The sequence below is a fragment of the Terrapene carolina genome, unplaced genomic scaffold (assembly GCF_002925995.2).
Source record: "Terrapene carolina triunguis isolate 2854851 unplaced genomic scaffold, T_m_triunguis-2.0 Scaffold35098, whole genome shotgun sequence".
NCBI classification, from domain to species: domain Eukaryota; kingdom Metazoa; phylum Chordata; order Testudines; family Emydidae; genus Terrapene; species Terrapene triunguis.
This window is the reverse complement of record NW_020699449.1, coordinates 8,610,697-8,624,447: the sequence shown is the minus strand read 5'-3', so window position 1 is coordinate 8,624,447 and position 13,751 is coordinate 8,610,697. Positions and strand designations below refer to the sequence as shown.

Genomic DNA, 13,751 nt, shown 5'->3' with positions numbered 1-13,751 from the left:
AACTGAATCCTGGGACCCAGTTACCACACCATTTCCCACTGACCCAATGACAACATAATTACGGTTTGTACTGCGGGTGGGACCTAACCATGTTGCGACCATGTCTCACAACCAGACTAAAGGTCTGGCCTGGCCTCAGGACTTTAGCTAAGGCTTTGACCTCAGTCATGGGATATGGTAAAAACACAATTAGATCCAACCCACACTACAGATTGTCATTGTCTGGTAAGTGGATGAGAAGAAAAGCCTGTGATAATGGCATCCCCTGATTCATTTGTATTTGTATCTGTAGTGTTGACAGACCCATAATTAAAATTAGTGACACTTTCTCAGAGATGAAGTGTTTTTCCATCATTAATAGACACAGTAGTAATGGCTAGACCACTCGACTGGGACTCGGGATCTGAGTTCTATTTCTAGCTCTGCCACAGGCCCGCTGGGGGATCTTGGCAAGTCATTGTGTCTCTCCAGGCCTCAGTTTCCCTTTCTGTACAATGGGGTAATGATACTGACCTCCTTTATAAAGCACATTGAGATCTACTAATGAAAAGCACTATATAAGAGCTAGGTGGTATTATTATTACACCTTGACTTATTTTCCTCCATAGGGGAAAGGAGACATGGTGACATACTGGCTAGAAGGAAAGCAGAATATTGCCATCCAGAAGAGAGCACCCATCACTACCACAGCCTCTCAAGACCCTGATGGAACTACTTTCAGTTTGATTCCAGGAGTCTTGCCCAGTGATCCTCTCTCCAGCCCAGCTTAAAGGGCAGGGGTAGATGTTTAGTTGTTCCAGTTTCTCCTTGTTTTCAGTCTTTTAGATCTACCTGGCAAACTTCTCCTGTGATCCAGGAGAGCCTGAGATATTTGAAAGCTTCCATTGCCATGCCACACCTAGAGGCAAAGCAAGAAAATAGATGCTGCTCCCCCACAGCCTCTCTGGATGTATGGACAGTCATTAATCAAAGCTCTCTCCCTTAGTCTGACGGGAACAAAAATAAAGAAGTAAAACAAATCACTGGTGACGACAAATGTGTGGATAATTAAGGAATTAAATGGATTCTTCTGTGTCACCAGCTATCCAGAGACCGGGATCAGATCTATACAGCTGTCGCTTGGTTTTGGGGGGGAAAGCCCTGCAAACAGCCCCCGTTATTAGACTTGGCACAAGCAGCAGGCTGGAGATGCCAGAATATTAACTCCTCTCGTGGTGAGAAGGAGAAAGGGGAGGCCGTGCTATTTAGTGCCAGGGTGGTGATAAGCCTCATGGGATTAATTTGTTTAATGTTTTGAAAGGAGGGATTGAAATGTGGACTTTGCTAGAACTGAAGGCCAGGTAGAGTAGGAGGGAACAATCTGGCCTAGTGGATAAAGCATTGGACTAAAAGAACTCAGGGTGTCTGGCTTCTGTCATTAGCCATTGGAGTGACTTTGTGTAAGTCAGTTCACCTGTCTGTGCCTCGGTTTCCCCATCTGTAAGCATGGATGATACTAACCACCTCTGTAAAGTGCTTTGAGATCTAGGGATGAAAAGAGCTGGGGATTATTAAATAGGAGAAAGAATGTTTAAACAGTTCATGTCTTAGGCTGCTGCAGGAGCTCTCTGGAATGCTGGTCTGACACTCTTGGGTCAAAATCCACACCCCGAGTGACATAGTTATACCGACCTAGCCCCCGGTGTAGACAGTGCTATGTTGACAGGAGGTCTTCTCCCATCAGACATAGATACCACCTCTCGGGGAGGAGGAGTACCTAAGCCAATGGGAGAAGCTTTCCCATTGTCGTAGGTTGTGTCTTCACTAAGCCCTACAGCAACACAACTGCGTCACTGCAGCACTGTAAGTGTAGACAAGCCCTAAGAGAAAACGCTCTATAAATCTCCATGTTTGCTGATGGAGATGGGTTTGCGCTAGTGGCTTCTCATTCAAGCTCTGTCAGAGGTTATTTTCTCTGAATGCGAAGTACGCTGTACAATGTGTGCTGTATGCTGTTTGGGACTCTGCGGTTTCTTTTTTCCACACTACAGATTTATTTTAAATGGCAGCAGATTTTCTCTACTTTAGAAAAGTTTCACCAGCTTAACTAAATTTATTCCAAATCAATCTGGATACACCAGTGCAAAACCCTAAAGTAAGTGTACTTAAACCAGTGTAAATCAATTTAAATTAACTGGGTAATTTACTGGCTCATGCCCCATGTAATTAGCATATTTTTATATTAAATATGTACTGTGCGATCACGGAGATTAAAATTAAAAGGTATTGCTGAGACTGAAATTTCTTATTTAATTGGAAAGCACACGCAATAGTAATAGCAACTGACTTTATTGAGTGAGATTACAATATACAGTCTGACAATTCTTTTTTAAAGTATTTTTCCATTTATCTAAACTTTAAATGTTAAATTTGCATACGTTCCAAATTTTATAATATAACCACCAATAAACTCAAACTCCAAGTCAACCACAGCATTGTAACATCCTTTCACACATTGAGTTCCTCTGCTGTTCAGCCAGAGCCCCATTGATCTGAATACCGTGTATGTTCCTGAAACACTTTGATCTACACCATTGCATCATGCATTATATATTTGGCATTACACTTTCACTGAATTAACATGTTAAAAATTAGAAATTATAGAAAGGGACAGATCACAGGCCTTTTAGGAGATGTGAATTTGTTACCATTCACTCTATCTATTGCATATTCATTTGCAGAAAAGTTGCAATTGTTACTCATCTATGTTATACTAACGTAGACTGCTAGGATTAAAGGACATTATAATGAACATTTTCTGAGTCCAGGTTATTCTAAATATAAGTCAGTTGTATGATCATTTGAGTTTGTACAATGTTTGTGTGACAGTGCTTAGGAAAATTGTTGGACTGACAGCTGTGGCTATTGAGGACATATCTTTGGGTTTGGTCCAAAGCCTAATGAAGTTAATGGGAAGACTCCTGGTGACTTCAGAGGGCTTTGGATTGGGCTGTTTACTTGCAGAAAAAGAAGATCGTGGACAACACCATTGTAAGCATCCCTCTGTTGCTTTGTCAATAGCTCTCGCCCCTATCTTGGATGGACCACCTCTGCAGTGATAGTTTTCCATAGCTCATTGAATGTCTGGTAAGACTTCTAGAAAGGCTTTGATTAGTGTCAGTTGTGCTGATGGCATCTTGATTAGTGTCATTTATGCAAATGGTTCTTGTGATGTGGGTATTTGTCTACTAGGAAATGGATGTACAGTACAATGTGAAATACAAGTTGCAGTGTTCTCAGATGATTTGGCAGGTACTCGGGATTTACAGACATACCTTGATAATAATGTTTAATGGATTTGGCCAAAACTGCATTGCCACCTATCTCCCCTCACCCCCAAAAAGGTCTGTTTTATTATCATGACTGATAGGTCTCAAACCCACATTCACAGAGTTCATGGAAACAACCACACTCCAACCCTCCCCCTGGTAGCCTGCTAACAATGACTTACCTGGGACCCATGAAGCCTCACCCCAGTGTAAGGCTCTGCCCCTGAGGCCCAATTGGTGGAGTCCTGGAGCCAGCAGGAACAGGCAGCTGTCTGAACAACTGGGCTCGCCTCACCCCACACTTCCTGCTCTTGCTACTCGATTTCCTGGCATCCAGACCCAGCTTGACTTGTGGTTCCTGACCTCCAGTTTGTCGCCTGCCTCTGACCCCCTGATATCCTGAGCTGTCCTGTCTCCGGTTCCCGACACGTGGTTCTGATCTCCAGTTTGTCTCTTGCTTTTGATCTTCCGATATCCTGACTCTTGACTCCTGTCTCATGACTGCGGACTCTGCCTCCGACTACTAGGCCTGGCTGCCCATGACCCTGCCGTGACATTCAATGTTATATGAGCGCCACATTTGTATTGGAAGTTACATAGGACCAGTCCTGCAGGGTGCTGAGCAATTAATGGAGCTGCTGAGCCCTCAAGCCAATTAAAAATGAATTAGGTAGCCGCATGATGCCTTATGGGATCTATCATGCTTAGGGATGATCTGGTTGAAAATGTTACATTCAGCATTTTACAAAGTTGCTGAAAATCATACTGTAAACTCATAGGGCCCCAGTCCTGCAAACGCTTATAAATTTGGGTAGATTCACAAACACATGAAGTAGTTCTATTTAGGATTGGTTGTAACAATGAAAAATTTCCACACACAAACATTAAACAAAAAGAAAAGTTTTTGTATTGCTTCAAAAGTCACTTTTTCATTGCAAACCACACAAACCTAGCTCTATGTCCATTGAGTTAAATGGGGCTGTACACATGAGTAGTTACTGCAAGAAAAACTCAGGGTAATTCTATTATATCTTCCACCAAACAGATAACCCACATAACATCACACCACCAGAAAGTATAGCCATAGGGCTTGATCCGGCTCCCACTGAAGTCAATGGCTAATGTCCCACTGGCTGTAATGGTGCAAGCAGGGCTGATGAGAGGGGGACAAGGGGAGGACAATTGTACCAGGCCCCAAGCTCAGGGAAGTCCTCAAAACATCTGTAACTGAGGTGAAATGGGAGGGGTGGGGCCCTAGTGAACGTGATGTACCAGGGCCCCAAATTTCTCTCGAAGGCCCTCGGTCCAGGGTGACCAGTCAGAAGTCAAATTACCAACCAAGTGCCCTGATATGAGACTCTGTAAATCTCTGAAGAGCTAAGTGCTCTCCTATGACACAGATCTGTGAACGATCAGCTTGTGCTGAAGTTTTTGTGTAGACAGGGGACACAATAGATGTTACACTTATATAGGTCGGTGATATTTTCCTCCTCTTTCTTAAAATATCTATTGCATGTTTAAATTTGAAAGTAGATGGATACTGGGCATTTCCAGTGATAGGGCCTGATCCTGAGAGGTGTGGAGTACCCCTTGTGAGGTGCTGGGCACCCTCAACACTCTCTCCCAAGTGGGAGGTGAAGGTGCTCCATTGTTACTGGGGGCTCTCAGCCCATCACAGGATTGGGCCCTCCGTGTTTGCAGTCATAGGAAAACAGCACATGTGGACAACAAGAATACCACTCTGTTTTTATGAAGTGTTGATTTTATATATATTATATATTCTGATGACTATTTATTACAATTTCATCTCAATTTCATCTCAATACAGGCTATGTACAGGTAATGATGCACACAGGCATCGGAAATAAATAGCATGATACAAAGCAGAAAAAGAATTACAAAATTATGTAATATTTAACTAACCTGTGTGAATGCTGAAGAGTAGATGGAACAGTCAAATTATAAAATAATCACCAATGTTGTAATTTTATTGGTAAATCAATTTTCCAGGTTTAGAAGTTCCCAGAGTTGATTCAGTCAAACTTAACATTGGGAAAATTTTCTTTCTTTCTTCAAACAGAGCACCTAGCTTCTACTGAAGACTTGGTAGCAACTACCTAACATTTAAATGTCATGTTGATATTTTCTATAGGTACTATAAAACCAAAGATTAGCTCCTGGGATATGTAGGCAGACCTAGCCTAGAGTGCCTCCCTAACAGATCTGCAGCTCTCCAAATAAGGAGGATGAAGCAGCTGCTCCAAAGAAAGGGACCCAATGTCAAGAGCCTTCCAACCATTCTGGGAAACTTTACAGAGCCAGACTGAACCTGACTATGCAGCACAAATCTGATCCTGCTCTCATACAATTCCATGGTAATACTCCATTGGCTTCAGTCATGCAGGACGGAGCCTCATTTCTGTGTGGATAACTCCTGAGACAGGAGTCAGTGGGCTTTCTATACATGGACAGCCAGAATGTCAGACCTGTGGTGCCACGCAGATCACTCACTCTCTCCCTCCCCAATAACTTCCTGGTCCTAGCCAAGTACGCTTACCTCCTGTGTTTTCCCTTTCTTCTCCCTGAGCAACTGGCCCATACTGACACCCCTGGCATGAGCTTTGATCCCTAGGTTTAAAACAAATATTCAAAAGCACTTTTCCTCCTCAGAGTTATAAATCAATCCTTTTCACATTCAAAACAGCTCTGTGAGTTTGGTGTTTGTAGAAGCTGTTGGCTTGAAAGCCCTGAACAGCAAAGTCCTTTGTAAATCCACAAAGCTCTACTAGAAGGACTATCAGTGCAGGCTGCTCCATACGCATATCATAGAATATCAGGGTTAGAAGGGACCTCAGGAGGTCATCTAGTCCAACCCCCTGCTCAAAGCAGGATAAATCCCCAGACAGATTTTTTTTTTCCACCCCAATTCCCTAAATGGAACCCTCAAGGATCAAACTCACAACCCTGGGTTTAGCAGGCCAATGATCAAAGCACTGAGCTATCAAGGGCTTTTTATTTTTTTTTTAATACAGATTACATTTTGACACTGAATTAAAGCATAGGCTGCCATTTGCCGTATTTATGAGTTCTGAAAAACAAAATACCTTCATCCCTGAATTTTAAAAAGAATTTTGTTTCTTGTGTGATTGCATCAGGTGCTTTATGATGCACCAGTTGTTGGCTTAGAGACTGAGCGGTGCTGAGAACCCCCAATTTCAGTTTACTTAAACGGGAGTAAGGAAGAGGCACACTCTCTGCGGATCAGATGCATATTTTACATTCAATCTGTGATGGATTAACCCTTTCTGTCACCTTGGGACTAGATGAAAAATGGGGCCTGCCCCAGCCAATTCCACCTAAGGGCAAGAAGAAAGGCCTTGCCCCGGCCCAGAAAATCATACAGATGCTGCTGAATCTGGCAAAGAGATAGAACGTATACACAAAAATCCACTGACTGGAGTGGAACACGATGAAACCGACACAATGAAAACAGAAAAAATGATGAAGCCATGTATCCCTTTCTCTCACTTAGTGGATGGATGTTGCCCCTTATTTATGCTTGCTCTAGGTTTTGGCCAACCTGGACAGTACATTAAAGGCCAGATTTTCAAAGAGCTCAGATCCCATTCAGGCCCCTAGAGCAAGTGGCCAGGTTTCCCAAAACCTTCAGCAGCTCCCAGTGTTTTCAATGGGGCAATGTGGGGATTGGTTTTCAGGGGAATTGCTGGGCGCTAAGCACTTTAGAAAATCTTGAGTGAAATCTTGGCCCCATTGAAGAAAACAGGAATTTTGCCATTGGCTTTAGTGAGGCCCGTATTTCATCACTGGTTATAACAGTACAGTCCTGCAGCCTTTAAATTCCTCATGTCCTGCAGGAGATATTCTGCCTGACAAGGCGTATGCTGTTGAATAACATTTGAATTCCTACAAGGAGATTCTCCTTTCCTAAATGACAGGTGGGATTTTAAAGCACCAGGAGTGTTGAGATGAATTCTGGATGTGGATTTAAACTTCCCCAAATCTTGCATAAAGGTCGGTGAGTGCATCTGACAGCAGAATCGGGTCAATAACCATAAGCTTCAGACCTTGTGTGTTACCTTCCATGCTTTTAAAATCAAAGGGAGCTAGAATCCACTTGGCTGGTAAAGGAAATGTAGTTCTGTCTCCTCTGCATTCTATGGGGCTGACAGACTCCGGGTAACCTCAGGCATCACTAGAAAAAACATCGCCTCTGAACATCATAAATAAACCCTGGACTGGATTTTTGCACTCATTGGAAATGGATGCAGAATGCAAGAGCCTCTGGTCTCATAATCCCATGGGAAAGACAAGTAACAAACATCCACACAACATATGCCTGTCCCCATGTACAGTGTCTGCAAATTAGAATCAGATTAAAAATATGAGGCATGCAGCAAAAGCCCCACACAGGGAGTTGACACAATACTTTCTAAAAAAAAAAGTCCTATTACATTTGATAGAAAACACTTCTTTAACTAGCACTGATGTTAGCAACTTGCAGAAACCCTTTACAGCTGGGAGGACAAAGCTGGATCATTTCAGACCAATGGTTTCTATCAGCACGATGTGGCTGAAGCTTATTAACAAGGTGTGGAGGCGACTTCAGGGATTACTGAAGGTGCTCAACTCTAACAAATGGTACTCTGTACCTCATAAAATCCAGCCCCTGATGAGGCGTGGTTATGACCATTTTGAAAATGAGACCTAAAGTGACTTAATTACTGATCATCATTTATCTATTTATTTTGATTGTTAGTTATTATTAGTTATTAAAATGTCCATAGGAGCATTGCTGTGAACGACGCTTCACACATATGGAAAATACAAAGCCCATGCTCCAAGAAGTGACAGTCTCAACCAGCGTGATGATTTTATATCACCGTCTCAACTAGGCTTATGATGTAGGGACAGATTCTGCCACCCTGACATTGAGTAGTCCCTTATTCTACGAGTAGTCAGCTAGAAATCAGTGGGACTGTTCACAAACTAAGGTGCCATTCAACATGAGTGTCAGAAACTGGCCCTTAATGTAATAAGCCAAATTAGACTGCTCAAAACAAAGGCATGGGATGAGGGAAGGAGAAGAAATTACATTAACAAACAAACACAAAAATCACAAGGGGAAAGGGAAAAGTGCCATTGGGACAACAATATTTCTATAAAACTCAGATCAGTTGTATGCACCCAAATCGTGAGCAGGACTCAGCACTCTCACCACTGACGTCAACTAGGAGTGGAGAGCACTCAGCACTTGTTAGGATCAGGCCACACATTGTGTTTTTGTTTCTTTTGTTTGCTCTCTAGACAATGATGAGGTGAAGATACAGTTACACTTGAGCATAGACTAGAAAAGTAATAGAGGATTATGGCTGCAGAAAAGGTTTCCTGGTTTTCTGTTAAAGAAACTGCCTGGTGTTTTGTAATGTAATCTGTGTGGATAAAAATGCTACAAACAAAATGAAATAAAATAATGCAACACTTCAAACTATATAATGAACACAGTTGATCTGTGCATCACTTTTACATTACTTCAGAAAAAAAAATAATACCCATCAGTGCAGAAGTTACAATAAATGCTACCATAAATTATAGTGTATAAATCTTAGAAATCTGTCTTAAGTGCTTATCACCTGATCTCTACAAAGACAATTTAATATCCTGATCTTGCTTCACTGAATCAATGAAAGTTTTGCTATTGACATCAGTAGATGCCGGATTAAGCTCTAAGAGATGAAGAACATTGCAGTTATGTTCACTGCTTTGACACTTAAAAAATCAAGGATGAAGTGAAATTTTAACCCAGGGAGTGTGGGTGTTTTATTGAGCTGGTAATGACATAAAGAGACTCACTTCCAAGTCACGAGTTTGAATCACACCCAGATTTGTAATGACCATGAGACAAATTCAGCTCTGAGATGAGCAGGAACAGCGCCATTAAAATCAATGGAATTGCTCCTCCTTCCACCAAAATCAAGGCTGATCATACAGGATGTAACCATAATATGACTGCTTGAGAGATAAATGTCCAGGTTTAAAATACACTCACCAGCAAGAGAGGCCAAGAATTGAATGGCCAGAGAGATTAAACAACTCTCTGGTTTAAGAGAGACAGTGTAGATCAGGGAGGGAGGCGCATTGACAGTCTTGCTGCTGCCTATGCTCTGCTTGTCTTGTGTGTAAACAAAGGGCTTTAATCTCCAGGATTATCAATTTGGCACTTTTCATGGACACTAAGGGCTTGAACCAAAGCTCACCAAAGTCAGTGGAAAGGGTCACAGTCAATCCAATGGGTTTTGGATCAGACCCTAGAGACACTTTTTTTTTTAAAATGGCCAGATTCATCCCTGATTTCACTCTGTTCTGTTAATTAAGGGTAATACTGAACATGGGAAAAGGAAAGATTCTCAAGTAGAGAGATTTCAGAAAAGGTTTGTCCATATTCCTCTGGTTTCAAATTCCTATTTGTGCTTATGTTAAATTACCTATAAATACTCTTTAAACTTAGCATGTAAAATCCTGGACCCATTGACTTCATTGGAGCCAGGATTCCACCGATAATCTTCACTATTTTGTAACATTCATTTTTTTTTAAATTGTGCGTAACTTTCACTGCCATAAAAATCTGCTTTCATTAATAAAAAAAGCAAAACCCTAAGGTCTAACAGTAAGAATGGAATATAGTGCATGACTCACAGTTGCTTGATTGCATATTATATCTTTGTCATGCCATTTGCCACTAGAATTTATTGCCTAACCTTATGAAAGACCTTTCTACTACATTTCAAATGTGTGGTTTGGCAGACAGCATTTAAACCTAAGCGAAAAAATCGTTCAACCTCTTCTTCATACCTATTTGCAGAACTGTCCTAATCTGTGCTCTGCATGGGCTACTTATTTGCTACCAAACACAATGCAAGGGGTTGTTAACTGAGTCCTGAATTGTAGAGACTACAATGTAATCGGAGAGGTTGCCTTTCTGCTGATGGGCCTGATCTCAAGTGGTGCTAAGCACCTCTTGCACTATATTCAACAGCCTCAACTCCCACCGATGGGGGCTGAAGGCATGCAGAAGGCCTTATTCTGCACCATGGGAGTCCGTTGGATTTTAGCTATTGACTTAAATGGGAGCAGGATCTGGCTTTCAGCACCATCCCGGAGCTGCTCAGCACCTTGCAGGATCCGGCCCTAGATTCTGTTATGGTGATTACGATCTCTTGAGCTATTCTTGGAGACAATCCCTGGGGTGTCTCTGTCCAGGGCTGGAAGCTGAACATTTTCAATTGGGGGTCTCTCTCTGTGGGACTCATTTAGTCTGACAAAAGCTCAAGTTTTGCAAATACAAGTCCCTGAACTACACACCCCAGCAGCAAGACCTGTGGTGTGTTAATATTAACTGGCTGTCCCTGACTGAGACTAACCTGCATTTGTTTTATTTGTCTGAATAGCACCCTGATGCCACAGCAATGGGCACTGTGTGAAAAATCAGTACATAAATGCGTAAATAAAATAAACAATGTTACGTTTAGTGCACCAGAGAGAAGCAGAGAAAGCCCACGCTGGGAAATCTTCCCAAACCTCCCTTTGGCAATCTCCTTTGAGCTGACTGTCTGTAACAATTTGAGAGCAGTTTCCAAATGAATGGACTCTCAGGATGCCTGAGGTTTCCTTTTATTTTCCAAATAATTGCACAGACATAATGAGGAGTTGTCCAGCTTTCAATCTCTCAGTGGAAAATTCCAGAGCAGTTTCTGCAGAATATTCCTAGGCTCCTGTTAGCCAGGGGTGGCTTCTTTTTACACTGGTAGTTCAATAAGTCTGTCTGGTACAAATTATGGTTTATTAAAAATAACTAAAGCAAGAACTGTTATTAAGACTTCCAACACGGAGAGACTTTTCAGAGCTGTGTTGAGCATTTTGTTATGGAAATCAAGGCTTTGTCTGTGAAATGCTAACAAATTATGTTATGCTTTAGCAAACATTTTTTCTAATAGTTTAACCCTTAGATTGGCTGTATAGATTACATATATATTATATTGTATCTATACTATCTCATATGGTAATATATATGTTAGATTATGTGTAATCTGTAGTACGTTTATGTAATTTGTTTTATATAGGTGTATGCAGTTTGCAGGCTCCGAAGGGTTAACCACTATGCTTTCGTATCACTCAGGTCATGGTTCCAGTACTATGCATCTGTGATCAGTGAACTCGTTAACAAAACATACAGCGTGGTTGTGGAAAAATCGTGCCAACCATATTTCTCTAGTCTCCCCCACCTTAAAAATGGCTTTCATAATATTGAATAAAATATCATTATTCAAGATCCATGGATAAACATCTGGAGTTTTTGAAGAGGTATGTGAAGATGGCACTTCTCTAAGAGCCTGATCCAGCTTCTGTTACAGCCAGTAGGCGTCTGTTGACTTCAGTGGGAGTTGGATCAGGCCCTAAATCTCCAAGTGATTTTATATATATATATATATATATATATCTCCCACATCCAGTGACCCCTGCTGCTAAGTCTCTGCAATGATTTTATCAATCTCTTGTTATAAAGTACAGCTGTAAGTGCCAAACATATTAGAAAGGCTTTGGTGGATTCATTAACAAATAAGAATGAAACAGAATAGCCTACCACTTGTACCTTTGATATGACTGCTGATAGATTTGCCTTCAAAAATTCTCTCTATCCTAGTCCCCTTCCTTGACTCAGGAGGCTGGCAGGGTAATAGCCTACAATGTTGCTCTTTGATTTCCTAAAACAAGGTCATGTAAAATCTAATAAGAGCAGAAAACTGAAGTCAGACATTGGCTCCCTGATTTTGCCTGCCTGAGTCTAGACTGATTGAACTGAAAAGCTTTTCTAACAGCTTAACATCAGGCAGCCAACTAATTCAACTGCACGTTGACTTCTATCAATTCCTTCAGAAATAAAGGAAGTGACACTATTCCTAAGATCCACTCATCCATATTGCATGTTATTTTACATAGCGAGCTCCAGACTTTTGACTCTTGCCTTGATTTTAGCTGACAGTCAATGCCTTCATCTTGCCAACTTGTCTAAGAGCTCGGGTCTTGGGAGCGGGGGTGTCTGGACAAAATATTCAGCACTGACATTTTTTAAAATAATTAAAATTGATTTTCACAAAGAAGAAGGAGTTCTTAGCCTTAAACATGCTTATTTACTTACAGAAAGTATTTCAGGCACAAAAGGTTTGAGCATCAGTCACATACCAGGTTAAATTTGTAATAGTATGAGGAGTGTTCCATGCAGTGCAATCAGCTACTTTCCCCTATTAAGAGCTGAAAGATGTAGAGTCTGTAAAAATACATAGAGATATATAAAATGTGCATCATTCAAACTATAGTCTCATGGTCCGAGCTGACTCCAGTAGGGTTTATATAACAACAATATCTGTCGTAGGGGCTATTCTCCTTGTAGGAACAAACAATTATACTGTCTTTTGGAGCCACAAAAATGTTGTCCTCTGTGTCAGGGCAGGCAGCACTGTCCCAGGGAGGAGAACTCTTCTTCTCCAAGGCACTGTAAGTGGGACCCTCTCCCACGAGCACGTTCCCTGGCATCTCCGGATAGCAGGTCTCCAGGTATCTCAGCATCTCCTCCTGGTCCACCCTTTTGATCAGGCTCTTGCATTCTCCCATGGTGGTGGTGGTTGTGGTGGTGGTGCAGATGGACACAGAGTCCTCTCCCTTCAGCACTTTCCTGTCCTGCAGGTATGCCTTCTTGGCTAGCTCATCGCAGCTGCCTTTGCCCGATTCCAGATCCGAGGGCGTTCTCAGCAGCTCCACCACTTCCTTGTCTTTCGCCTTTTTGCTGCAGGGACGCTTGTCGTCAGGCCATTTGGTGCAGCCATCTGTTTTCCTCGTTAGTGCAATGGCAGCTATGCCCGGCAAGCAAATAGCAGGTCCTATTGCCAGGAGGGGGATGTCTCCCAGGGTCTCCCCTTTCATCCCAGAAACGGTAAACATGAAGCCAAAAACAAGGAAGACGCTGACCAAAGCCACCACTAGTCCCGTCCTAGGGTTAATGTCGTCTGGTCTCATGGCTCCTCACACCATGCAGATCATCCGACCGCTCTCCTGCAAAGGCAGTGCCAAGCTGAGAAGGCTTATGAGCCTGCCTTTGAGAGCTTTCCTCTGGAGGGATTTGCTGCAATAAACAGACAATTAAAAAGTTTCCATAAAAAAACCAAAAGCAGATACTGTTTCTCTCGCCACTGTCTTCCAGGGAGAAATGGGTCAATGGGGAAATCCCATGCAGTCCCCCTAAAAATATCCCAGCGCTTCTGCCAGCCAGAGCAGGCTTCCCCGGAGTGAGGATGCTGCACCAGGCTAAAAGAGCTCCTTGTAATCTTACACGGACAGCCCCCAGGCCCTCTGAGGCTCTGTTTTGGATCC

General features: G+C 42.2%; 2 protein-coding genes across 2 annotated transcripts in view; one reads left to right on the top strand and one right to left on the bottom strand.

Moving 5' to 3' along the window:
- Positions 1 to 770, top strand: part of LOC113405339 (atrial natriuretic peptide receptor 2-like) — a 40,810-nt gene extending 40,040 nt beyond the window's left edge. Inside the window, exon 24 of the mRNA XM_029914334.1 lies at positions 609 to 770. Within this exon, the coding sequence (XP_029770194.1) occupies positions 609 to 770 (162 nt within the window). The remainder of the gene's footprint in view (positions 1 to 608) is intronic.
- Positions 771 to 12,689: 11,919 nt separating this feature from the next.
- Positions 12,690 to 13,397, bottom strand: TMEM215 (transmembrane protein 215). Its single transcript, XM_026646459.1, has one exon. The coding sequence runs from the start codon at positions 13,395 to 13,397 to the stop codon at positions 12,690 to 12,692; it is 708 nt and encodes a 235-aa protein (XP_026502244.1).
- Between the last annotated feature and the right edge of the window lie 354 nt (positions 13,398 to 13,751).